Source organism: Ovis aries, chromosome 9 (assembly GCF_016772045.2).
Source record: "Ovis aries strain OAR_USU_Benz2616 breed Rambouillet chromosome 9, ARS-UI_Ramb_v3.0, whole genome shotgun sequence".
Taxonomy (NCBI): domain Eukaryota; kingdom Metazoa; phylum Chordata; class Mammalia; order Artiodactyla; family Bovidae; genus Ovis; species Ovis aries.
Genome location: NC_056062.1, coordinates 49,911,947 through 49,939,467, shown reverse-complemented (window position 1 = coordinate 49,939,467; position 27,521 = coordinate 49,911,947). Strand labels below are relative to the sequence as shown.

Below are 27,521 nucleotides of genomic sequence, written 5' to 3'. Positions count from 1 at the left end.
GCTGAAGCCTGGCTTGGAGAATTTTGAGCATTACTTTACTAGCATTTTCTGATGACTGCAATTGTTTGGTAGTTTGAGCATTCTTTGGCATTGCCTGTCTTTGGGATTGGAATGAAAACTGACCTTTTCCAGTCCTGTGGCCAGCTGAGTTTTCCAAATTTGCTGGCATATTGAGTGCACATCTTTGAGGATTTGAAATAGCTCAACTGGTATTCCATCACCTCCACTAGCTTTGTTCATAGTGATAAAGTTGGAAGTATGGACCCATTTAATTTAGGGAAAAATAAAAAGAATATGGAAACAAGTAGAGAAAGTTACCAGTTTTTCGCAGATGTGATTATCTAGAAAATTGCGAGAGAACTAGAATCTTGTTACAGGCAGCAGGAGAATTCAGTAAGGGAGATAGGACAAAGGTAACATTTAGAAATCGAAATCCTTTGTATTCACAAGCAGGGGAAGGGAAGAAAAATTTTTAAAAAAATCATCAAGGCAGTTTGTTAATGGTGTTGATTACTGGACTCACCTGAAGAGTCTGATTGTCAGTCTTGAATCTGCCTTTTCACTGGTGTTCCTCGACCCCTCCAGGAGAACTCTGATGAGTTTTTTCTTTTTAATCTTTTGGCCACACCAGGCAGCATGTGGGATCTTCGTTCCCTGACCAGGGATTGAACTTGTACCCCTGCGTTGACAGCTTGGAGTCTTAACCACTGGACCGCCAGGGAAGTCCTGGACTCTGGTGGTTTTTATGTGGGCCTTTGAGGGACTTCCCTGGTGGCTCAGACGGTAAAAGCATCTGCCTACAATGCGGGAGACCCGGGTTAAATTCCTGAGTCAGGAAGATCTCCTGGAGAAGGAAATGGCAACCCAGTCCAGTATTCTTGCCTGGAAGATCCCATGGACCGTGGAACTTGGTAGGCTACAGTCCATGGGGTCGCAAAGAGTCGGACATGACTGAGCAACTTCACTTTCACTTCATTTTGAGACACTCTGTCTTGAGGGCCCCAACCCCATTCTTTTACCATCACTCCTCACGTGGCTGGCTGTGGTGCCAGTCATTTACCAGTCTCAGACGGTGTGCCTCAATGCCCAGGGGAACACAGTGGCAACACACTCTGGCTGGGGAGCTCCCCCAGCTTGTTCTGCTGGGGACCCGTCTTCCCAGTCACAAGTTCCAGCACTGCATGTCAGCCATCACACGGGAGGCACGCCTAGCTGCCCCTGATCCATGCCCGCCATTCAGCGGGGTGGCAGGAAATAGAGGATGTCCTCTGTTACCCGTGCTTAGGGCACACATTGTGCAGAGCTCCAGGACAGTTGCAGCCTTTAGTAATCTGCCAGATTCCGCACGGCTGCATTTCATCGGAGCTTATCACTTTTTTCTTACCATCCTAGTCGGTCACTTAACTCCTGTGCGTCCTAGCGCTTCCCTGCTTCAGTGATCACTGATGCTTTGCAGAAATTTAAATGGTTAAGTCCAGCTCTTCTGCTTCTGTATTGGGCTTCCCTGGTGGCTCAGCAGGTAAAGCTTCCACCTGCAGTGCAGGAGATGCAAAGGATACGGGTTTGATCCCTGGGTCGAGAAGATCCCCTGGAGGAGGGCATGGCAACCCACTCCAGTATTCTTACCTGGAGAATCCCAAGGACAGAGGAGCCTAGTGGGCTATAGTCCATAGGGTTGCAAATATACCTTGGAAAGTATAACGATGCTGACCGGTCCCGTCTTAAAATAATGACCGTAGTCTTTAGGTGGGCTTTCATCTCTGCTGCAATTCTGCTGTATCTGCCTGGGCAAATTCAGCCTTATGTGCTCAGAGATGACTTCTCTGGACTATGCAGTGTCCTGCCAACCACTCTCTCCTTGCCTTTCTTTGGGCAAACAGCAGTGAGAGACTTTTCAGTAAGAAGTCAGACCGTGTCACTTCCTCGCTTACCCCTCTCCCCTGCCCGTGTGGCTCCTGTCACACGAGGAGTGAAGAAGGTAGGACTAGTTTCCTACCACTCACCTCTTGACTCACTGCTTCTCAGGTACAAGAACACTTGCTCTTTCTCAAAGAATGCCCCCCTCTGTTACCGCCCCAGGGTGTTTGCACTTGCCGTGCTATTTCCTTGAGACACTTTCCTCCTGGCATCTGGATGCCTAGAATTCTTACTCCACCTATCTCTTTATTCAGGTGTTACCTCCCGAATGAGCCCTTTAACTTTGTTCCCTTCCTCTGCATTACTTTTCTTCCTAGCCCTTCTTACCAGTAGATACTGTTTGATTGATTGTCTCCTGAGTCCTGTCCACCATCCCTAGGGACTAAAACAGTCCCTAGCACAAATTAGGCCCTTAATCAATATTTGTTGAGTCAGTAATTTGATTCATATACCCCACCTACCCACACGCCTGGCAACCAAACAAGGGCAGGAAGAGGACCAGGTTATTCATTCCTGAGTGTTCAGAAGGGAGGAGTGGTTTTATTCTCTCTCCCCTGTGCTCCCCCAGTTTGGCAGGCTGGTTTCTGGGAGTCTGCCAAGAAGGTAAGTAGGAACAGTGACATCACCTAGGAAGACTGTCTCATCTGTGAGAAACAGAGGAGTGAAGCCTAGGGAGTATGAACATTTTTTTTTAACTCTTTTATTGAGGTAAAATCCACAGTAACATAAAATCCACCATTTTAACCGCTTTGTAGAGTTCAGTGCACTGTGAATTACTACATTCACAGTGTTGTGCAGCCGTTACCACTATCTAATTCAGAACATTTCATCACCCCTATAAGAAACCCCATACTCCTTAGCAGCTACTCCCCACCTTCCCTCTCCCTAGCCCTTGACAACCGCTAATCTCCTTTCTGTCTCGATGGAGTTGCCTGTTGTGGACATTTCATCTGAATGCAGTCATACAATATGTAGACTTTGTGTCTAGCTTTCATTTAGCTTAATGTTTTCAGAGTCTATCCACATTGTATCATATGATCAAGATTTCATTCCCTGGTGGTGTTAGTGGTAAAAGAACCCGCCTGCCAGTGTAACAGATGCAGGAGACATGGGTTCAGTCCCTGGGTCGGGAAGCGCCCCTGGAGGAGAGCATGGCAACCCACTCCAGTATTCTTGCCTGGAGAATCCCGATGGATGGAGGAGCCTGGCAGGCTACAATCCATGGGCTCATAAAGAGTCAGACACCACTGATGCAACTTAGCACCCACACATTCCTTTGTATGGCTGCACAATACTCCATTGTTTGGATGTACTACATTTTGTTTTTTGATTCATCAGTTGGACGGACCTTTGGGTTATTTCCACTTTTTGGCTGTTACGAATAATGCTGCTGTGAACATTTGCATACCCAATTTTGTTTCAGCACCTTTAAAAATTTCTGTTAGGTTTTATATACCTGGGAGTGAATTGCTGGATCAAATGGTAATTCTGTGTGTAACTTTTAAGGAATGCAGTGGCTGCACAACTGTTTCCATCCTGGTGGATGTGAAGTGATATGTCCTTGTGGTTTTTGACTTGCAGTTCTCTAATGGGAAACTAATGCAGTTCCCTGATGGGACTTTGGAAAAGTCCCTGATGCTGAGAAAGATTGAGGGCAGAAGGAGAAGAGGGCATCAGAGGATGAGATGTTTGGACGGCATCACCGATGCAATGAACACGAATTTGGGCAAATTCTTGGAGCTAATGAGGTGCAGGGAAGCCTGGTGTGCTACAGTCCATGGGGTTGCAAAGAGTCGTACACGAACTAGCGACTGAACAACAGCAACAATGGGATCGTTAGCGTTTAAGCATGGGTTCCAGCAAGATGGGTTAAGAGAGGAGACAAAGCATGAGAAAGGTCGGTAGGTTGGTGTCAGCTCCGTCTCCTGAACTTACTGCCCCCAGCTTTCTCTTTGGAACCGATGCGAGCACTGATCTCTTATATCTAGTTTGACTTAAGTTGCCTTGATATCCTAGGTCTGTCATGACCTCTCCAAAATTTAGGGTTAGTATCTCTGAAATTTATAATGCTCATTTATCCATTTCATTCAGAGGCTGCATAAGGCATTAAGATCTTGACTAGAGTGAGACTGCGTGTGCTTAGTCAGTTGTATCCAACTCTCTGCGACCCCATGGGCTGTAGCCCGCCAGGCTCCTCTGTCCATAGGATTCTCCAGGCAAGAATACTGAAGTGGGTGGCCATACTCTCCTCCAGAGGATCTTCCCAACCCAGGGATCAAACCAGGATCTCCTGCATTGCAGATGGATTCTTTACCAGGTGGGCTACCAGGAAAGCCCCTGCCTGGGTTCAAATGCTGACTCAAGTGGTATGGCCTTGAGCAAATTAGTTGACATCTTTGTTTCTCATTTCCTCATGTGTGAAGTGATGTTGAGATCGTTATGGTGACTGAATGAGTTGAGTATGCACACAGCTTGGAATAGTGGCTGGCACATAGTGAGTTTTGTGTGTTTGCTGTAATCACAGTGATGGTGGTGATGATGATTTATCTAGATAACCATTTAGGGAAGGGGCAAGAATAGTTTCATGCTGGATCCAAGTGTGGGATTGAGGGTGCTGATTATGTGTTTATAAAGTGGGGCTCTTTGATAACATGCTCTGGTTTCCATAGTCCTATTGTGGTCCTGGCATCAGTGACCTGGTACAAATTACTGACTCTTAATGGCTCATATTTTATATTCTACAAGTCTTTCCACTAATTCATCAAATTTACATTTTGAACACAGGGTTACCTTTGGCTAGCGCCTAGACTTATTTCAGTTTAACATTTTCTTCTGTTTATACACAAGTACAGCTATATTATTTTAAAACATTTGGAATTACGAAAGAAACTATCATTTATAATTCAATCACTTCAAAGCATCCTATCCCAGCTTTTAGTGCATATCTTTCTGTATTTTTCTTTATGCATTTTAAACATAACATTGGGTTGGTCAAAAGTTTCGTCTGAGTTTTTCCAAGACGTAATGGAAAAACCTGAACGAAACTTTTTGGCCAACCTAATAATTTAACAAATAGAATAGAATATTCTAAAAACTCTTTTAAAGCTTATTTTCAGCTGCCCTGTGAATCTTTTCTAATATCTTCATTTTTGAAATTTCTTAAGACTAAACATTCAGATCCCATAAAAGATATATTTTCAAAATTTATAGATGTGAATAGAGAAAGAACTGTCTCCTATCTGGACATTTTATATACATACAAGCTTGAAAATGTGCCAGGGACTATTTTATAGCTTTATGATAAAGCCTATTATTTTTCTATAGCAAGGAAAAGAACACTTCATTGTGCCAAAAAGTGTACAGAGCGTCAGAATAATCAACAGGGCATTTGAATTCTCAGTTTTGCTCTTTAGAGTCCTTTAAACATAAATTCTGCCAATATCTTACAGCTAAGTAAACTGAGATAGAAAGATTAAGTGACATTGCTGTTTTCAGTCCATGTTAGAAGTAAACACAGAAATTCAAGGCCTTTCTTTATTAGATCAGAAGATAACATGTTCATATATTTAAGACATAAACCTGTAGGGGAGATATGAACACTTAAGCTAGGCTGAGATTTATGAATAAGGCTATCAAATAAAATGAGGCAATTATTTTTCAATTTTTAAGAGTTATAATGCTATTTGGACTATATCTTTCTCACCTTGTAAAAATGATACTTAGAGAAGTGGGGCTGTTGGAAAAGAAGGCAGTCAGAGAATAATCGGGAGGATTCTGGTTGTTTAGAAAGATAAATATAAAATGAGTCCACAAAGAGAGCATTAATGAGGTAACTTTAGGGAGGATGGCAAGGATCTATGGTATGGAAAGTCATTATAACTGACAGTCAGATATAAGACTAAGAATATCATGTTCTCACGAGAATATATAAGAATGTAAAACCTTCCCTTTGCTCAGAAACAAAGCAAAACTGTATAAGGAATGTCAAGTACTAATTCAAAAGAACCAAGTACCATTCTTTTCTTTATTGTTGTAGTGACTTGTGAAATCTTGAAGACAGGCCATATCTCAAGACTTTTGAGATTTAAAGGAAAAGGAAACTTTTATTTCATTTGAAATTGTGCTTGTTTGTTTTTTATAAGACTATTAGCAGACAGAGGACAAAGAGGAATGGGGGGAAAAAGTGGTCTTACAAACAGCCTTTATAAAATTTAAGACTGTTAGGCAGGGTGGTACTTGAGCCCATTTTTCTCATCTTTTGCTCCTATCAGGAATATGTGTGTATGTCCATTTTTCTGATCTTTTGCTCCTGGGTGTGTGTGTGTGTCCATCTGTATGTGTATCTGTTGGGCTCTTTGTGATCCCATGGACTACAGCCTGCCAGGCTCCTCTGTCCATGGAATTTTCTAGGTAAGAATACTTGGGTGGGTTGCCATGTCCTACTCCAGGGGATCTTCCCCACCTAGAGACTGAACCCGAGTCTTTGGTGTTGCCTGCATTGGCAGGTGGATTCTTCATTACTAGTGCCTGGTAGGTTACCCAGTTGTGCCTATTTTTATCCCTGCTTGGCCTGACATACCATAAAAACATAAAATCTCATTGTGGAGTTCAGCAGCTTGTCAGTAAAGCACAACTGACATCTGTAGTAGACTTTATTATTAGGTTTAGAAAAAACCCTGCATTCTATTCTCTTGCCTGCCAAGGATATACTAGTGTAATAAACATATGTGAACAAAAATAGAAGAAAGTAAAGCAGATTATCAGAAAGTGACTTGAGTGTCCTATGCTCTGCAGTTAGGAAGACTTGAGTTTGACCCCCAGAAACTGTTGGGGAGTTTTGCTACATCTCAAAGTGACCATAAAACCTTCCCTAGTAGCTCAGATGGTAAAGAATCTGCCTGTAATGCAGGAGACCTGGGTTCGATCCCTGGCTCAGGAAGATCCCCTGGGGAAGTAAATGACAACCCACTCCAGTATTCTTGTCTGGAGAATTCCATGGACAGAGGAACCTGATGGGATACAGTCCATGTGGTCGCAAACAGTCGTACACGACTGAGTGACTAACACACGCAAGGTGACCATGGAGACGTCGATCTCACCAAGCTGCCTTTAGGATTAAATGAGAAAGAGATGCAAGAAACCTAACTGTGGCGCTATAAGGAGCGTGTTCAGTCCTTTGCTTGCATGGGGTTTGAAGCAGTCATCAGGTTTGCATCAGCCATCCTGTAGGCTGCAGGTTGTCTCAGACTATAGTGTGCACGCTCACCAGGGGAACTTGTGCAAGTGAAGACTTGTGTTCCATTCTCAGAGATGGATTCTGTGGGTCAGGGTTGGGACATAGGAACCTGCATCTGTAACAAGCACCAAAGTTGCTTATGAAAGCGGAATCATGCTTTACAAAACATACTCTGGAAGAAGTGGTGGGTAGAAATCATTTGACCTTGAATGTTTAATAGCCTGGATGAGTGAGTTTTCATGGCTCATCTTTTAACAGTAATCACTATGGGGATTGAAGCATTGATCACAAAATCCCAATTAAGGAAAATCATTCAAGAAGAGCAGTGTAAAATGGATAACCAACAAGGTCCTACTGTAGAGCACGTGGAACTCTGCTGAATGTTATGTGGCAGCCTGGATGGGATGGGAGTTTGGGGAGGATGGATACATGTGAATGTATGGCCGAGTCCCTTCACTGTCCACCTGAAACTAGGAGAAGAAAATGACAACCCACTCCAGTGTTCTTGCCTGGAGAATCCCAGGGACGGGGGAGCCTGGTGGACTGCCGTCTATGGGGTCGCACAGAGTCGGACACGACTGAAGACATTGTTAATCAGCTATGCCCCACTACAAACGAAAAAGTGTTTACAAAAATAAAACCAAACTGATAAGATGAACATTAAAAGAACAGCAGAATAAGATTAGGTAAGATTATATGTACTAATTTGTAGAAATACATGCATCACTTATTATAAGCACTTTACCAAAAATAAAATAGAAATAAATAAAAATAGAAAAAGGAACTCCATTAAATGGACCATACCAGCTTTTAAAATTAAATACCTGTGTGTTTTTTTCATTTTTAACCACGGGAAATGAATATTTAGAGACCAGGACCTAACACACAAAAGGAATTCTTCATCTTCTCTCCTATAATTCAGTCTGGGAGCCATTAATGAGAGTGCTCTGGTTAATCGTAATAGTCATGATGGTATGAGGAGATGTGATATATAAGGTATTCAAACCACGTGGGGTAAATTATTAAGAATCATTGTTAAGTAAGAGGATGGAATGAAACTGGAATGAAACAAGTCAGGCATTGGGTCTTGGTATTTCCTGCTGTTAGTGCTGGAGCATTTTACTTTTTACGTTAAAAATACAACATAGCTAGTTTTCCCTCTTATATTTATGCAATACTATACACACACACACACACACACACACACACACACACACACACGTATCCACATCACACACCTACGCATACATAGAGCCATTTTTGATGGCCAAAAAGGAAGAGGCCCCAAGGGCTCTTTAGTGTGCAATTAATAATTTGGTCAGAAAATCAGCAGATTGTTTCAGTATGGTTATGTGTTATGACATCATATTCCAGTAAAGTTATAATGAACAGAAATTTTGTTTGTCTCTGTGGCAAAGCGAAATGAGTTTTGTAATTGTCAGCAGGCCTTAGTGATTATAGTGGCGCCCGCTCCCTCCACTGTAGTTAAAGATCTGTTAGCATTCCAGCCGTGGACCTCTGTTTTCAGAAGTGTATAATTAATTGTAAACATTTGCTCTATGGTGAAAGCTTGCCACATAAGATCTCAGTCCAGGAGTAAATTTCTGATTTCAGGTTGTCTGTTTTCAAGTTTTATAGGGGAACCTGTTAGAAATATGCTAAAGTTCTTTGAAGACAGGAAAACTGAATTTTGTGAGAAGGAAGATAACCTGCATTCATGATATTAGTCTGTCAAAATTTCTGCATTAAAGGGATCTAAGGTAAAATAGGTATTAGGAAATTATATAATTCAGTACATCATTAGTTTTTGCAATCAGAGAGCATAAAGAATTGTGGCTTTAATGCTTTTTAGTCTCTGCATGTTAAAAATATCTTTTACTATAAGTGATTTTTCTTCCTTTAACTTTTTTATATTTGGCAATTAAAAATGAGAACATATGACATATAATGAAAACACATTTAACATATTTTATCTTAATAGAAAATGTGGGGTAGGCCAAGAAAATTGACTTTAAAAATATAAAACAGTACCTTTTTTTTTCATACTCACTCTGGATTTCTCTGCTACATTTGACATTGTTGATTATCCCTTCCTCTGACATTGTGTTGTAATTTCTTTCCTAACTCTGACCCTCTTTCATCTCCTTCACTGCCGTCTATTATTTCCCCTGCCTTTTGATCATGGGTATTCATCAGATCCCAGCCTTAGGCTCTTTTTTTCTTTTTGGGGGGATGTTTTTACACTTACCCTTTCCAGGTGCTTATCCACTCAACATGGTTTCAATTACTACCTCCCAAATCTCATCTTCAGTACTGATGTACATTTCTAGTCCTTCACCTTCAGTAAACCTTCACTGATGAGTCCCATCTGCCTGTGAATTCTTACACAATGGGCTGTGTGCAGTTTATCTCAGGTTGACTATAGAAGTCTGCCACTTGGACACCAATAACCATCTAAACCTTAGTGGTAACTTGATTGGCTTTTCTTTGCTTAAAAAGAGACATTTTCCAGCACTGGAGTGATTTTTAACTTACTTTTTCAGTGTTTCAATGATAAATCCAGCATTCCATCAAAATTGCTTCTGTTAGTTTTGCTCAGTTCCCAATTCAGTGGTCATAGTTCTGTCTTCATTTCGCTTGACTTGTAAAGTAGCATTTGATAGGATTGACTCTTCCCTCCTCCTGGATATTCTTTGTCCCCATTTGGCTTTCAGGAAGGATATTCTGCTTGCTTGGTTTTCCTCCTATCACTCCCTCCCACAGAGTTCTCACTGTCTTGTGGCTTTAAATTTCACATATATATATATTGTGGAGAAGGCAATGGCAACCCGCTCCAGTGTTCTTGCCTGGAGAATCCCAGGGACGGGGGAGCCTGGTGGGCTGCCGTCTATGGGGTCGCACAGAGTCGGATATGACTAAAGCGACTTAGCAGCAGTAGCATGTATATATTGATGATTCCCAAATTTTCTCTCCACCTTGGACCTCTTTCCTGAAATCCAGACTTACTAGATCTGACTGTCTGTTTAACATCTTCATTTGGATGTCTAAAAGACTGAATAACTCAACATCTCCAAACCAGAGCTGCTGGTATTCATCCCCAACAAACCCATTCTTTTTGCGGTTTTTACCAGCTTGGCACTCCATCTTCCAGTTTTTCATGTCAGAAACTCTGGCGTCTTCCTCGACTCCTCTCTCATATTCCATACCCAGTGCTTCGGTAAACCCATCTTCTCTACTTCTGAAATTTGTCCAGAATCCAAGTGCTTGCCATTACTTCCCTTGCTGTCACCCTAGTTCAGGCCCCTGTATTATTGCAGTAGTTCTTTACAGATATCCTGTGTCTGCCATTGTTCCTCTACAGTCTGTTTTCAACATCGCAGATGATCTTTCCAAGGTCTAAGTCGATTATGTCACTTCTCTCCTTAAAGCCTTCTGGTGGCTGGCCATTTCACTCAGGGTAGAAGTCAGATCCTCGCAGTGATTTCTAAGGAACGCCCTATGACATCTGAGCACCAGTTCCAGCTCTTAGCCTACCTTCCTTTACACCCTCAACTCTCACCTGGTGGGAATCCTCTGAATTGCTTCAACATTCCTGATGCTCGGCTGCCTCAGAGCCTTTGCACTTGGTGTTTTCAGTCCTTATAAGCCCTGTTCTGGATATCTGTATGGTTTCCTTCTTCACTTGCTCGAGCTCTTCAAAATTGTCACCTTCTCAGTGAGACACTCACTGATCACTCTATCTGCCCCTCTTTTCCTCACCCCTCAGCCCAATCAAGGGAAGAAGAAACAACAAGAATTTCATATTTTACTTTTATTGGGACTCCAGGCAACAAATATGAATGACTTCAAAAGAGTAGTTGGCAAAAAAGGAGGAAGCCGCCAAAGGTACAAACGACACCAGAAGACCATATTGCAATCAGATCTACAGCTCTTGGATAATTGCTTGATTCTCCCCAGAGACTTTCACTATTTCATTCACTGCCATTACCAGTGAATGAATTAAATCACTGCTTTTGTTCAGATGGTGTCACTTGTGTTTTTATTGTAATCTTAATATATGCAATTTTTTAAAAATTCACTTTTGAACCTTCCCTTCTTTTTCTGTTTAAAATGTATATGGAACTTCTGTGATGATCCACTGGCTAAGACTCCATTCTCCCAATGCAGGGAGCCCAACTTCCATCTCTGGTCAGGGAACTAGATCTGTGTGCCTCAACTAAGAGCTGGCACAGCCAACTAAATAAATATTAAAAAACAATGTGTATTTCTAACATCCCTAGATATTCTACCTATTTATTTTATTTATTGTCTGTCTTCTCCACTGTAAGGTATGTTTTTGTTTGCTGTAATATTCCCTCATCATAAGAAGGTGCCCATAAATAATTGTTAAATTAATAGATTATATTGCATAGCCTCTTAATTTCTTTTGTTTGTACTCTCTTCTTACAACCCCCTTACAATCTCCCCTCATGTTGGCATCATTGCAGCTTTCTAATTATGCTTCCTCTCAGTCCCATTAAACACAAACCTGCTAAAAGTTTTCACTTTAAATACATTTTATTATGGTTCGTTCTGCTTTACAATTGGCTGAAACTCCCCATTCTTTCTTATGTTGAATCTGCTCTCCTTAGTACTTTGCAAAGTACTTACTACTTTACAGTAGTGGTTCCATCTGTCTGCCCTTCCCATGTCTAATCGTGGTTACCTTCTGCTGAGAGCATGGCAGTCTGCATATTGTCACCTGGATGGTTTCGCCTGTTTTCTTGCCTCTGTGGCAGGTCCCCATCTTTCAGCCCCAGACCATTGGCTCACTTCCGTCAAAATATAACTGAAAATGTGTTGCCAGGAGGTCTTCTGTGATACAATGAAATAATTTTTACAGTATTAAGTTGTGTTTAATGTTTTCCAAAATACATTTTTCATGGAGACCAGATATATGCTTTATTATCGATATATATGCCGACTCACATTTTATCTTTTATAAATACATTTGTGAGGTAAAACTTTACTGAGGTTACTAGGAGGTTATAATGGATCTGGGCTTCCCAGGTGGCACTGGTGGTAAAAAACCCACCTGCCAGTGCAGGGGACATAAGAGACTTGGGCCTGATCCCTGGGAAGCTCCCCTGGAGGAGAGCATGGAAACTCACTTCAGTGTTCTTGCCTGGAGAATCCCCATGGATAGAGGAGCCTGGCGTGCTACAGTCCATGGGGTCACAAAAGTCGGACATGACTGGAGTGCCTTAGCACACATGCACATAGTGGATTATACCTTCCTATTTACATTTTAAACAAAACAAATTTTACTAATGATTACAGTGATTTTTATTGAACTTATATTAACATTTTCATTTTCTTACTTTAGGTATCATTGCCCAGTGCCCAAGATCTTTTACGTTCAGCTGACTGTAGGAAATAATGAATTTTTTGGGGAAGGGAAGACTCGACAAGCCGCTAGACACAATGCCGCGATGAAAGCCCTTCAAGCACTGCAGAATGAACCTATTCCAGAAAAATCAGCTCAGGTGGGTCCCTGCAGTGTGTGGCAGTCTATCTCTAATAGCTGCCCAGGGAGATTACTGAGAAGACAAAGAAGCGCTTCTTTACGAATAGAGGAAGTCTCTGCTGGTAGAAGGGAACACTGGATTGGCTGTGGTGGCACCTCAGCTCACCTGTGTGCTCGGTTAGACTCTGTGTCTTGTTGGGATGGCCTTGCCTTCGAGCACTTTGGCTCAGCCTAGGGAGTCCACTTCCCAGGCAAGGCAGGATTTGGGAATGTGAGCAAGGATGAGAAATAACATTCGTTTACTTTGCATTGAGTGCTGTGTTTTATTGAGCATGAGTTACATTGTGTTAATTCACCTAGAATCAAGGAGTTTAAAGTGGAGGAGATATTTATGGATTTTTTTAGTCCTACTTTATTTTACCAGTGAGGTTATTCGAAGCAGATATACAGTAACTTCACTCATTCCCATGGTTTCAGCTGCTTTCTCTGTTGACTTCAAAATGGTGTCTTTAGTTCAGGAGTGTCTAATAAGTCCCCTTCTTATTGAGTTCTCCACTTCGTTATTTGAAGCTAGGTCCAGCCTTTAGTTTGCCCTTCCTCAAGCCTGTTGTCCCTCCCGCTTTGAGATTTATCTTAGTTAATGGCAGACTTAGTATTTTTGTCCTTGTGCACTCTCATCATGACTCTTAACGTTTGCTTCGCAGTCTTTCCACTAAGTGCTAAGCTTCTTGACAGCAAGAATACTGTCTCTTGATCTCTCTAAGGCTTACCTGGTGTTCAGCATGTATAAGGCTCCAGAAGTAAGTGTTAAATAGGTCAGAGCCAGACGCAGAGCTCCAGCATTCTGGTTTGCACCCTATACTCTTTCTGCAACTTAGTCTTCATAGAAGATTAAATATCACATGCTGGTGGAGATACTGTGTGTGTGTGTGTGTGTGAGAGAGAGAGAGAGAGAGATGGAGGTCTGTAAAGAAAACTAAGTCTGGGGATATCTACATCAGATTAGTGTTTATTTGAGTAAAAGGTTTCCACACTCAGCATTTATCCTTCTACTCTGAGGGAAAAAACTTAAAACCAAATCACAAGAAGCCTCTCAGCAAAGCCCTTGACTGCGGTGGTCCCATGGAAATCCACAGGATCCAGTCTGGTTTCCTGTGATGTGTAAGATAGGTTCTCTTGATTGTTTAGTACATGTAAAGCTTGTTACAAAGTGAAGATTCAGTGTTGTCCTATTTTTTTTTTGTGATTTAGAATTGCGAATCAGGAAAAGAAATGGATGATGACAAAGATGCAAATAAGTCTGAGATCAGCTTAGTGTTTGAAATTGCTCTGAAGAGAAATATGCCCGTCAGTTTTGAGGTATGTATTCAGCAGAGATCTCCCATTTTTTTTCCCTCCTTGCTCCTCATTGTTTTAAACAAACAAACAAAACAAATCTGACAAATAAAATTTTAGCATCCTGAAAGAATCAATGTGCTCCCTCTGTTTGAGCTATCATGGAATGATGCAGGCCCTAAGAAATCAGAGCTTGCAATATCATGGAGTCCTCCCAATCTCTTTGGCTTTTCTGTATTCAGCCATTTGTTTCATCATAAAATTTATTTTCCAAATTTAAGATAATTTATAGTCACCTATAAGATTTGGCATTTTGATAAGGTCACATTGAAAATATTCAATATATAATTAACATTTAGTCACATGTATATATTAATATTTAATTTCTTTTAAATTTATGGAGGCCAAAATAGAAATTTTACCTTTTAACTTTACATTTAACCATTACTGATAAGTCACTAAGACATAATTAAGCAGTTCTCTAGTTTAAAACTGGATAAATATGTCATAAAATATTTGTAAAATTATGTGGCATTTAAAAAAGAAATAATACTAAATTGTTATAACACCTCCTTTATTAAGAGGTCACTAATTTTGCAACTCAAGTATTTAGGAAATAGGCAAAACCCAGGAATAAGCTGAAACAATTGAGGAATATTTTCCCTCAAATTATGTTTTGTTCACCTATTGGAAAACTCATGCTTTACTCACTGGCAGGATCTACTCACCTCAACTGAGAGCCTGTTTTCTTTCTTAAACATAATTCTGTTACAAGTTGTGTTGTTACCTGATTTCTCAGCCCATAGCAGATTAAAGGCAGCAGAATGAAGAAGGCAGGAAGAGAATGTACCTGAGGGCCTATTGGTCCCAGCGAGAAATGATAGGGAAAATATGGAAAACCTATCAAAAGTAACTGCATTTAACTTGAAAGTCTTTGGAAGATGGGGCCTTTTAAATGCTAGGCGAACAGGAACAGTTTTAAAAGTTAGATGTCCTTAGAGGCCTTAGATGTCCTTAGTGTAGAATATTTCATGTTCATAATGGTGATCTAATGTGAGCAGTAAGAGGCTGAATATTTAGTCAGTAAAATATATATGTATATTTTTTGAGAAAGATGTCTATCAAAGTGGTTAAACAGTTTTGGCGTTTCAATCTGTAAGCTTAAATTACTTGGAAAGTAAGCTTATCATAAATTAGTTTATCCTCAATAATACTGGATTATTGAGATACTGTATCTTTTCTTCATTGGTATCCAGTATTAGAAGATAAAATTTTAATATAATAGTCAATGGTAAACTGTTTAAATAGGGTATTTTTTTAATAGGTCAGGCTTTGACAGACACAATGAAGTTTTGAGCACTCAGGTCTTGGAAGGCATTTTGCTTCCCAAAATTGGCATAGTTTAAAAAGAGCTTGTTAAATACAGGATTTAGGAGCATTCATAGCTGACAGATTCATAATCCATTACTCTAGAAAGCGAGGTATTTTTATGGCAAATTTACTTACCTATTTAAGACCATGTCACAGAGAGTAAATATTCCTTATTGTAAGACAGCCTTTGAGGTCTCCATCAAAAATAGATGATTTTTCATCTATCACCTGTTTGTGAGAGGCTTCCACATGGAAGATGCTTCATAATTTATAGAACTCCAGTGAGACATACTTCTTGTACTCCAGTAACTTATTCACACAGAGGAGAAAGTTAGATATGTATGCAGTAATGGTATGTTTTATTATCTTTTATTATCCTTATTTTCTGTCCCATAAGAAACAGGGTAACCATAATTAGAATTGCCTTTTTTAAGCTAGTAAAACACAGTTTTGACCATGACTTAATATGTTTATTTAGATTTCTGTTTTTTCCAATGTAATTCATTAAGCATCATAAGTATGAGTCTCTGTATAATGAGTTCATAATAGTTTTATAGAAGAAATCCATAATTTTGGCATAATTCTTAATAATTTCAATTTTGATTTTTATATGATCATTAAGAAAGATTCATGCCATAAAAACCCATCTTAAGTCCCTGTATTGAATCTTTTACTTATATTTAATAGGTTATTAAAGAAAGTGGACCACCACACATGAAAAGCTTTGTGACCCGTGTGTCAGTGGGAGAGTTCTCCGCTGAAGGAGAGGGAAATAGCAAAAAACTCTCCAAGAAGCGCGCTGCAACCACTGTGCTACAGGAGCTTAAGAAACTTCCACCTCTGCCTGTGGTTGAAAAGCCAAAACTATTTTTTAAAAAACGCCCTAAAACAATAGTAAAGGTAAGTGTATGCTTGTGAATGTTATACTATATATATATAATATATATATTTATTATAGTGCATGCATGCTAAGTCGCTTCAGTTGTATCCAACTCTTTGCAACCCTATGGACCATAGCCCACCAGGCTCCTTGGTCCATGGGATTCTCCAGGCAAGAATACCGGAGTGGATTGCCATACTCTCCTCCAGGGGATCTTCCCCTGGTAACTCTAGTTAATGTTTTTCCGTAGGACAGGCTCCTAAGCCTGTGAGTTATAAGCAGAATCCGGGTCGGACATGTGTCTGTAAGTGAATAGTAATTCTGTTTTGCTTTTAGACACTTGTATACTTGGGTTCATTCATGAAATAATAATACCTTGCATATTTATAGTTTTTTATGTTTAAAAAATACTTTCTCAGTCATGAACACCTTTGGTAAAATTCTTATCATGATGAATGTACATGTTGCCCCTCATTTTACAAATAAGGTTTTATGAAACACGTTCAAAGAATTTGCTTGCTTGTGTTCACCGATCACGTGTGGCACCCTGAGCTACTGATCCATAATCCAGCGTTCTTTGTGCAGTCCACACTGCTGTGTGGTAACGTCCCAAGATTTTAGGCCGTGGTGATAGGACGCAGAGTGATAATTGCATGAGTAACACTCACGCTAATGACAGCAGCCGCGGCAGCAGACCGCAAGTATAAAGCACTTGGTGTGCCAGACGGGGCTCCAGTGCTTCATGTGCTGAATCACATTTAATCCACATAGCAGCCCTCGGGCTTCCCTGTTAGCGCAGTCGGTAAAGAATCCTGCAGTGCAGGAGACCTGGTTTGATTTCAGGGTTGGGAAGATGCCCTGGAGGAGGGCATGGCAACCCACTCCAGTGTTCTTGTCTGGAGAATCCCCATGGACAGAGGAGCCTGGCGGGCCACAGTCCATAGGGTCGCAGAGTTGGAGACGACTGAGAGACTGAGCACACCTCGGAGGTCATGGGATGGCCTGGTTTCTGTCCTCTCAGGCATGAGTGCCTTTTCAGAGAAGAATGTAGAGCCACACGGCTTTTCAGGATGTTGTGATTCTCTTTTATGGAATCAGATTTTGGGTACATTAATCAAAAAAAAATTAAGGCATAGTTCAGAGGAATGAGATGAATAATAATTGAACTTACATCACAAGATTGTTACATGTTACTCAAGATGATACATAGAATGCATTAGTTATTATTATTAAATATGTATTAACAGTACGAATAGTAAGTACTCAATAAATATTTGTTGCTTGTTTAGTTGGTAAGCTATGTCTGACTCTTTGTGACCCCATGGACTGTAGCTTGCCAGACTCCTCTGTCCATGGGATTTCCTGGGCAAGAATACTAGAGTGAGTTGCCATTTCCTCCTCCAGGCCACCTTCCCAACCTAGGGATTGAACCCACGACTCCTGCTTGGCAGGTGGATTCTTTACTACAGAGCCACCTGGGAAACCCATTCAATAAATACTAGCTTTTGTTATTTTGTATCTCATTCTGTCCACATTTTATATGTAGATGAATGTCTCCATGGTCTGTTTTCCTAAATTCTTTTGTATATAAAATCTACATACAGCTTCTCCATAGTGGAAGAACAGTGCTCTACATTACTGCAAAACTATTCACATTAACTTGCACCTAATCTATTAAACTAAATCTAATCTCAAATTAAGAATAACCAGCCTTTAGTCTAAAAAAAGATCTATCATTTTTATAGTAGACTATAAATATAACTCCGGTTACTTTTAACTATAGCCATTAAAAGCAAGAATATTGTTGAAATGTTATTTCTGAAAGAGCGGAGAAACATTTTGAACTTTAAAAATGATTTTTTGCTACTACCTCTATTATATATGCATTTTTAAAAAATTTTTATTTTTACTTTATTTTTCTTTACAATACTGTATTGGTTTTGCCATACATTGACATGAATCCACCACTGGTGTACATGCATTCCCAAACATGAACCCCCCTCCCACCTTCCTCCCCATAACATCTCTCTGGGTCATCCCCGTGCACCAGCCCCAAGCATCCTGTATCCTGCATCGGACATAGACTGGCGATTTGTTTCTTACATGATCGTATACATGTTTCAATGCCATTCTCCCAAATCATCCCACCCTCTCCCTCTCCCGCAGAACTTTCTTCTTGTCCACCATTCAGATCTCAGCTTACACTCAACTTCCTCAGGGAAGCCTTCTCTGGTTCTCCCTGACTCCCACATTCGTTTCAGTTCAGTTCAGTCACTCAGTTGTGTCTGACTCTTTGCAACCCCATGAATCGCAGCACGCCAGGCCTCCCTGTCCATCACCAACTCCCGGAGTTCACTCAGACTCACGTCCATCGAGTCAGTGATGCCATCCAGCCATCTCATCCTCTGTCATCCCCTTTTCCTCCTGCCCCCAATCCCTCCCAGCATCAGAGTCTTTTCCAATGAGTCAACTCTTCGCATGAGGTGGCGAAAGTACTGGAGTTTCAGCTTTAGCATCATTCCTTCCAGAGAACACCCACATTCATTTAGGCCCCTGCATTTTTCCTCACATACATCACACTTGGAATTACTTGTATCATATCTGTCTTATGTTAAAGTCTATAGATATTCTCTGAAATGTAAGGTTATTTTGAGAAAGCAACATGGATACAGTGAGTTGAAATCTAGGTTAATTTTGAGTATGATCAGACCTTATAATGGGCCAGTAAGTGGATCACCTTAGATAGTATCTTGGTTTTCACTGTTTTAGTCACTTCCTTAAATCTTTTACATCTAGGTTCTACCATTCCTTATAATGCAATAGAAACAGAAGATGTATCTGTTGATGATTTACCTTGATTTTATTTAGAATAAGGAAGCTATCACGTTGTCTCATTTGAACCTCTTAATCACTCTGAGATGTAGATATTATCCTCATTTTAAAGATGAGGTTCTTGGTGTTTAAGAAACTTCCCTCAGATCACAGAGTAGAGTCAGGTTTCCGGTCCAGTCACGTCTGATGCCAGTGCCAGTTTCAAACTGGTTGGTTGTGAACTCCTTTTGGATTTTAATTTACTCTACAGAGTTGCCTTGTTAAAATGTAAGACTACCTGATGGTGTCTTTGAATTTGTATTCTCAATTTTAATGTAATTCTCTTCTACCAGGTAAGGCCTCAGAGAAGGTTTTCTGCTGTTGGAGATAAAAGTTTTCTGGATAAGATTATCCTTACTGGTTTATTGTTGTTATTATTATTATTACTGCTGAATGTGATTTTGGCGTTGTGTCTGAGAAATCATTACCTAACCAAACCAGAAAAATTTCTTCTGTATTTTCTTTATGAAGTTTTAGATATTACATTTAAGCCTGTGAGCGATTTTGAGTTAATGTTTGTGTGATGTGTGGATTGAAATTTATTTCTACATGTGAATATCCAGTTGTTCCAGTACCATTGGTTGAAAGGCTACTCTTTCTCCACTGAATGGCTTTTGCACCCTTGTCGGCCGTGTGTGTATGGCTCTATTTCGGGTTGCCGTTCTGTTTCAGTGATTTCTTTCTCTCTCTTTATGCCAGTTCCACACATACTGTCTGGTTTTTTTTTTTGGCTGTGTCAGATCTTAGTTGTAGCACACTGAATCTTTGTTGCATCATGCGAGCTGTTTTGTTGCAGTGCATGGACTCTGGTTGTAGCGCACAGGCTTAGTTGCCCTGTGACATATGGGATATTAGTTCCCCGACCAGGGATTGAACCTGCATCCTCTGCAGTGCAAGGCAGATTGTTAACCACTGGACCATCAGGAAGTTCTGGTACCACACATACTGACCTGATTATTATAGCTTTATAATAAATCTTGAAATCAGGTATTTGGATTCCTCCAACTTTGTTCTTTTTTTCAAGGTGTTTTGATTATTTTCCCTTTGCATTTCCATGTGAATTTTAAACACTGGCTTATTAATTATTACCCAAAAAGAGCATGCTGGGATTTTGATTGGGATTGCAGAGAATTGGTAGATCAGTTGGAAAACAATTGACTTTTTAAAACTATTGGATCTGTTGCTCCATTTATGTGTGTCTGTCCACCTATTGAGACCTTATTTAATTTCACCAGTGTTTTATAGTTTTAATGGAGTATATATAAATTATATCATACTTTATATATTCTTCTGTGCTTGTTCTTACCACTTAACATTTTTTTTTCTTAAATTCATTCATCTTGATGCAGGTAGCAGTACTTAAATCTTAATTTTCACTGCTGTATGCCTTTTCACTGTATGAACATGCCATAAGGTTATTTTAGTTTTCCTTTTTTGCTATTTTAAATAATGCAGCTGTGGCTATTCCTGTACAAATGAACTGGCACATTTGGGTAACAGTTTTTTAGATGAATAGACTACTGAGAGTGGGTCATGGGCTTTACTAGACATTGACAAATTGTTTCCCAATTTATATTAAGATCAGCACTGTATAAGTTTTTGTTACTCCCCATCTTCACCAGTTGGTATTGTCAGACTTCTTAATTTTTACTAAATTGATAAGTGTGAAATAGTACCTCACTATGGTTTTAATATGCATTTTGAATCTTAATGAGATGAATTATCTTTTTATGTTTTTTTCTTCTGTTAAATATCTGTTCATCTCATTTGCTCAATTTTTTTAGATTGTCTTTTTCTTAATAAGTTTTGGGTGTTTTAAAATATATATTTTGGATACTGGATACATCTTTTTTTAGTTATATATATTGCAAATATCTCTTCTCAGTTGATAGCTTCTTTCTTTTTGGTGTTTTTTGATGAATACAAGTTGTGAAACAACTCCTACTGTATTAAAGAGTTTAAAAGGATAGTTGACCCAGCTTACCAATAATACCTGTGAGCCCTAAATCCTCTAGAAACTCTACTTTCAGATTAACTTTATGATTTTCCTTTAGGAACTGTCTTGATTTTCATTTATATCCTCCAGTCACACTTTTGGGGTGCAGGGGAGGAGGTAAAAACCGTGGTTTCTTTAAGGATCCAGTAAGAAGTTTTACAAGCATGTTTCATATTTTGAAATTTTTTTCTTCAATTATTTTTTAGGCTGGACCAGAATATGGTCAAGGAATGAACCCCATTAGCCGCCTGGCTCAGATTCAACAGGCCAAAAAGGAAAAGGAGCCAGATTACGTTTTGCTTTCAGAAAGAGGAATGCCTCGACGCCGGGAATTTGTGATGCAAGTATGTCTCACTTTTATATTAAAAGATTTTTTTTCAACTACTGAAAACATTTAGAAATCCTGAGGCTAGAATAGAGATATGGTGGGACGGAAGACTAGGAATTAATAGTAGAAGATAAAACTGTTTACACTTAAAGTGTTCATTCCCTCCAGATCCATCTACCAACTTGGTTGGAACATTCAAGTGTCAAGGACATGTCAGACTGGAGAGTGTGAGGTTTCAAAGGGACCATGAGCTCACCCAGAGTTCATCATTGAGAACGCCTATCTCTAACTTAATGTGTTGCAATTTGCAGCTGGAGTCTGTTAACTACTGGGAATAAAAGACAGATGGAATTAGAAACATAATTTAGAAGGATGGAGGTAGTAGGTGAAACAGGGCCAAGAGCATGAGCTTTCAGGTCATTAGAGAAATTGAGAAAAGAGGGTTAGCTGGCTGCCTAACTTTGGTGAACACAGAGGGGCTCTGAGTTGCTGAGAGATTTAAGCGCTGCTTTGTACAGCCTGGAAACTTGAAGAGTGGTTGCTGCTGTGTTGGTCTAGGGGTGGGGACTGGGAGTGAGGTCAAATGCCTAAAATGCCCTCCTTTTTAAATCCTACCTATCCATCTTCATTTACCAACTCAAGTCTCAGTATCATAGAAACCTTTCATTTTTATTATGAAAATTTCAAGCATATTCAAAGATGGATGGATATGTTTAATAGTACACAATAAAGGACAGTATAATGGAAGAGCATAATGGCCTCTTGGGGACTATGCCCATCATCCAAAAACAACAGTGAAGATTTCTGCTGCGCTTGGCTTTGGCTATCAATTTTTCCTTCTTCCCTTCCACCCTCCTTCCTTTCCTTCTTCTCCTGAAGTTTTCTAAAGCTAATTTCTAACCACATGTCATTTTAGCGTATATGCTTAGTGTGTTTCTCTAAAACACATGGGAGATTTTTTACTTTTTCTTATATTAGGTATGGTTAATTAGAATCCTCTAGCACCCAGTCTATATTAAATTCTCTTTATGGTCCCAACAGTTTTTGTTAGGTTATGGGCTTCCCTGGTAGCTCAGCTGGTAAAGAACCTGCCTGCAATTCAGGAGACCCCAGTTCGATTCCTGGGTTGACAGGGGAATGGCTACCCACTCCAGTATTCTTGCCTGGAGAACTCCATGAACAGAGGAGCCTGGCAGGCTAGAGTCCATGGGGTTGCAAAGAGTCAGAAGTCACTACTGAGCGACAACAGGCTTGTCAAAGAAGCTTTTCCAGTCAAACCTGTGGATCTCACGTTTAATATAACCCAGTTACAATCAACAGATGTTAATTAAGTGCTGACCGTGTGGCAGACATCTAGACTCAAGCATAATATCTCATGTTGACTAACTTCTTGTGCATGTCTAAGTTTTACCTTCCTTCCTAATTTATAACCTCCATGTTCCTTTATCTCACAGTACCCAATATGGTGGTATGTATATAGCAGGATCTTATAAACCTGTGAGGTATATTTGTTGCCTGCTTGACTGAGAGCTAGTATGTTTGACTTTTGTTGGAGATATAAACTTACGTTGTAGTTACAAGTAAACCATGGTTGTTAACTTAGATGTCCAAAGAGGAAGGATTCTGCTGTGGTTACTAAACGTATAGTTTTCTAGATGTCATTAGGACCCAGAGCAGTGTTGTTATAGTATTTTTTTACTTTGTAAAGTATGTGCACCATTTTTCTTTTTACATTCTTAACTTTGAGGAATTCTAGAAAGTATTTTTTTGAACTCTAAAACTTGAGGGAAAAAAGATCCACCCACCCCCCCCCACACACACACATACACATTTTAGACCTGTGTTACAAATAAAAACTGGCTTTGACTTTATTAAACAATTCCTTTCCTGTGGAATATACCGAGTACCCCTTTTGAAAGAGGAATTTAGAATATCTTAGGCCAGCTTCCATTTTATGGGTATTCATAAACATTCTAGTCAAACAGGAACATTTGGCTGTGCTTTTAAATGTTTTCACACTGAATTCATATTGTTTTTTCCTTCTTCTGAAAGCCCCAGTGGATTCATTACAGTGTTGCTGTAACTTCATCAAAGTAAAGGGATTTGTATAAACTGCTTGAACAATGTTATCATTTGTTATAATGGAATCATTATTATTGAATGTGGAAGTAAACCATCTAAAGATAATATGCTATATTTGTCTATCACCAGAAAAAACCCACAAATAAATGTGTGTTATAAAATGGATGTCGTTACTTGTATTGATTACTAGGTAAAGGAAAATTTCCAGTGACACTATTTGGACATTTAGGTCCAGAGCAAATTTTTTCTTTTTTTGGAAAGGGGTATTTTAATTTTTCAAAGAGAAAATATTGATAACTAAATTAATTGTGTATCAGCACATTTTATTATTTGTATCATATGTTAATTTTTCTACCTATCTGTGATTAAGATCTCAGGTTTGGTTTTTTTTTTAAGACTGCAAGTTTTAAAAAATGTATATTAAGGAAATTTCATTAATTTTTTGGTAAATGCTGTTTTACCAGACTTCTTGTTAGTTTTTTGAAAACTTCATTAATGAATTAATTTATTATTATTATTTAAAACAATAGTATCTTGAATTTTTGTCGGGGAGGGGACTGTATTGTATAGCATGTGGGATCTTAGTTTCCTGACCAGGGATCAAAGCCATGCCCCCCAGTGTGGTAGTGCAGAGTCTTAACCCCTGGACAGCCAGTGAAGTCCAGAGGATTTAATTGATTTGTTTAAAGACAAAAATCTAGTCATCATAAATTCATTGTATAGTAAAATAATTGAGCTTCTTTGCAGAAAAATTTACATTTTAATGTAAAAATCTTACAGTAGTCATAAATCTTGGAAGCTTTCTAGGAAGATGACTTTTGGAGGTTTACTTACATGCTTTATTGTTACTTAGTCACTAAGTCATGTCTGACTCTTTTGCAACCTCATGGACTATAGCCCACCAGACTCCTCTCTCCATGGGATTTCCTGGGCAAGAATACTGGAGTGGGTTGCCATTTCCTTCCCCAGGGTATCTTCATGAACCAGGGATTGAAGCTGTGGCTCCTTCATTGGCAGGTGGATTCTTCATACCACTCACCCACCATGGAAGCCTATTTACATGCTTACTGACTTTTATAATGCAGTGATTTTTTTTTTTTTTTTTGAGTGCTCATTGTAAGTGCTGGCAGGGAACCAAAGTCCTTTAGCACAGTGGTCTTTTTCAGTCCTAACAAATAACTCTGGGGTAACCAGCTACTCACAAGCTATTGAACCATGGAACTATAAAAGCTCGTGTTAGGCAAGGGGTGGGTGAATAGGAAAAATGAATCTGGAAGCACTTCTGGAAGCAAGTCTTCAGGTGTCAGAGTAGGTCAGACGGAAAGCCAGCAGATTCAGATCTAAAATGAATGCTGTGATGGGAACCCCCTGTCCCAAGAACAGGAATCTAGAGGCAGAGGGCTTCAGGCTTGGGCAGTAACTGAGATTTAAGGATGAAGGAGCCGAAGATTTGAATGAGAAGAGATAGATAGCTTCTGCAAACAGTTGAAACATTTTTTTGCTTCTCCATTATCTTTCACTGCCATTTACTTTGGCAAGTCTCTTGACCCTCAGAGCAGTAGCAGTAGCAGAAGCTTCTGGCATCTTTCCAGCTTCAAGTTTTCCAGCAACAGCACAGGGTCTTGTGAAGCCAGGGAACAAACCAAGCACTGGAAAAAACAATAGGTAGCAGAGGCTGGCTCTAGCCAGGGACTTGAAGACTTTGTATGTAGGGCCTGCTGTTCGGGTCAGGAGCAGGCCAACAGATATGGAAGGTGGTGCGCGTTCACCCAACTCCAGGCACTAGATCGTGCTTCTAAGTGGGGGTCCATAAGACCACTGTTGATTTGTTATAATGTGGTTTCAGCAGAAAAAGCAAAATGAAGTGTTTCAAAAACATGCACGGATTAGAACTATAAAATTTCTGATAGCTGTTAAGAGATCCCTAAAAAAAATTTTTTTTAATTCATTTATTTTTATTTGAAGAATAATTGCTTTACAGTAGTATGTTGATTTCTACCAAACATCAACATGAATCAACCATAGGTTTATCTGTGTGCCCTCCCACTGGAACATGCCTGCCACCTCCCTACCCATCCCATCCCTCTAGGTTGTCACAGAGCCCCAGTCTGAGTTCCATGAGTCATACAGCAAATTCCCATTGGCTCTCTATTTTACATATGGTAATGTATGTTTCCATATTGCTCTCTCCATATGTCCCACCCTTTCCTTCCTTCCCCCACCCCAGCCATGTCCTTAAGTCTCTTCTATATGTCTGTGTCTCCACCGGTGCTCTGCAAATAGGTTCATCATTACCATCTTTCTAGATCCTATATATATATGTGTTAATTTGTTTTTCTCTTTCTGATTTACTTCACTCTGTATAATAGGCTCTAGGTTCATCCACCTTATTAGGACTGACTCAAATGCGTTCCTTTCTGTGGCTGAGTAATATGAATGAGGGCTTCCCTGGTGGCTCAGAGGTTAAAGTGTCTACCTGCAATGCGGGAGACCTGGGTTCAATCCCTGGGTTGGGAAGATCCCCTGGAGAAGGAAATGGCAACCCACTCCAGTATTCTTGCCTGGAGAATTCCATGGACTGAGGAGCCTGGTGGGCTACAGCAGTCCATGGGGTCGCAAAGAGTCGGACATGACTGAATGACTTCACTCACTCACTCAGTATGAATGAACATTGAGTTTTCACAAATGCTTTTGTTCAGTTTATGTGGGTGATCATATGATTTGTCTCCTTAACTGATTAATATAGCAGATAACATTGACTGATTGAATTCTAAATGTTAGACCTACCTTAACATTTTTGAAATAAACATAGTCATTATTTTCTTTTTTTTTTTCCACATTGCTTTGTTCAGTGTACTATTACATGGTTTAAACTAGCATTTATATTCATGAATGAAACTGGTCTTTAAATTTTTTTTCTTACACTTTTCTTGTTGGATTTTGAAACCAAAGTGATGCTTCACTGAATAATTGGGTATGGATTCCTCTTTTTTTTTATTCTTGGATGCATTTTTGTAAGAGTAGCATTATTCTTCCTTAAATATCAGGGAGAGCTTGCTAGAAGAACTCTCAGAAGTTTTCATTGTGAAAAAGTTTTTAATTGTGGTTTTAACTTCTTTTGTAGTTATAGATTTATATAGTTAGGGGTTTATTCTGTACCAGTATTGGAAATGTGTATTGTCTAGAAATTTTTCCATTTTATTTAAATAATAAAAAATGTTAGCTGAATTATTCAGTACCCCTTATTATTTTGTAATGCTGCAGAAGGTTCATAATCTCCCATCCTCATTCTTAATTGTGTCTTATTTTTTCTTGATCAGTCTCACCTTTGGTTTATCACTGTATTAATTTTTTCAGGGAACCAGCTTTTGGCTTTTTGAACTTCTCTGTTGTACTTTGTTTTATATTTCCTAAATTTTTGCTCTTGTTTCTGATGATCTGTTTCTTTGGATTTATTTTGCTGTTAGTAACTACTTGAGATGAATGGTTAGCTCATTACTCTTCTGCCTTTCTCTAAGCTTTTATGGCTTATATGTTTTCTTCTAAACCCTCTTTAGCTGCATCTTTCAAGTTTTGACATATTGTATTTCCATTATTACTTATTTAAAATATTTCCAGTGAGATGTCTTCTTTGCCCATAGATTATTTAGATTACATGGTTTAATTTCCAAAATTGTGATTATCTTCTTGTCTGCTCCTTCTATCACTGACTGAGAACAATCTGTAAAAATAAATGCCACTTTCACTGTGTATTATCTGTTTCTCCATGTAATTTTTTTCCTTCTTTGTTTTCTGATTTGATTTTTATATTTGTATTATCTCAGCATATACATGACTAAAAAATCATTACCCAGCTCAGGAAATGTGCATGTGGATATAAGATGGCTGATGTATATTTAAATGTGTGGATGCACGTACATGTGTGCCTCTTGCTCACAAAAGAGAACTGTGGGATAGTTCTAATGATAAAAAGCTAACATTTATTGAGCAATTACGCTA

At 39.4% G+C, this 27,521-nt stretch overlaps 1 protein-coding gene across 31 annotated transcripts in view; it reads left to right on the top strand.

Annotated features, from left to right (window-relative positions):
- Positions 1-27,521, top strand: part of STAU2 (staufen double-stranded RNA binding protein 2) — a 311,536-nt gene that overhangs the window by 94,442 nt on the left and 189,573 nt on the right. For all 31 annotated transcript variants that reach the window (XR_009595067.1, XM_060393813.1, XM_060393809.1 and 28 more), the window contains 4 exons: positions 12,519-12,678; positions 13,911-14,018; positions 16,053-16,265; positions 21,319-21,456. Coding sequence is in view for 30 of the 31 variants with exons in the window: in XM_060393813.1 (XP_060249796.1) it covers positions 12,519-12,678; positions 13,911-14,018; positions 16,053-16,265; positions 21,319-21,456 (619 nt within the window). In the remaining variant the exon portion in view is untranslated. The remainder of the gene's footprint in view (positions 1-12,518; positions 12,679-13,910; positions 14,019-16,052; positions 16,266-21,318; positions 21,457-27,521) is intronic.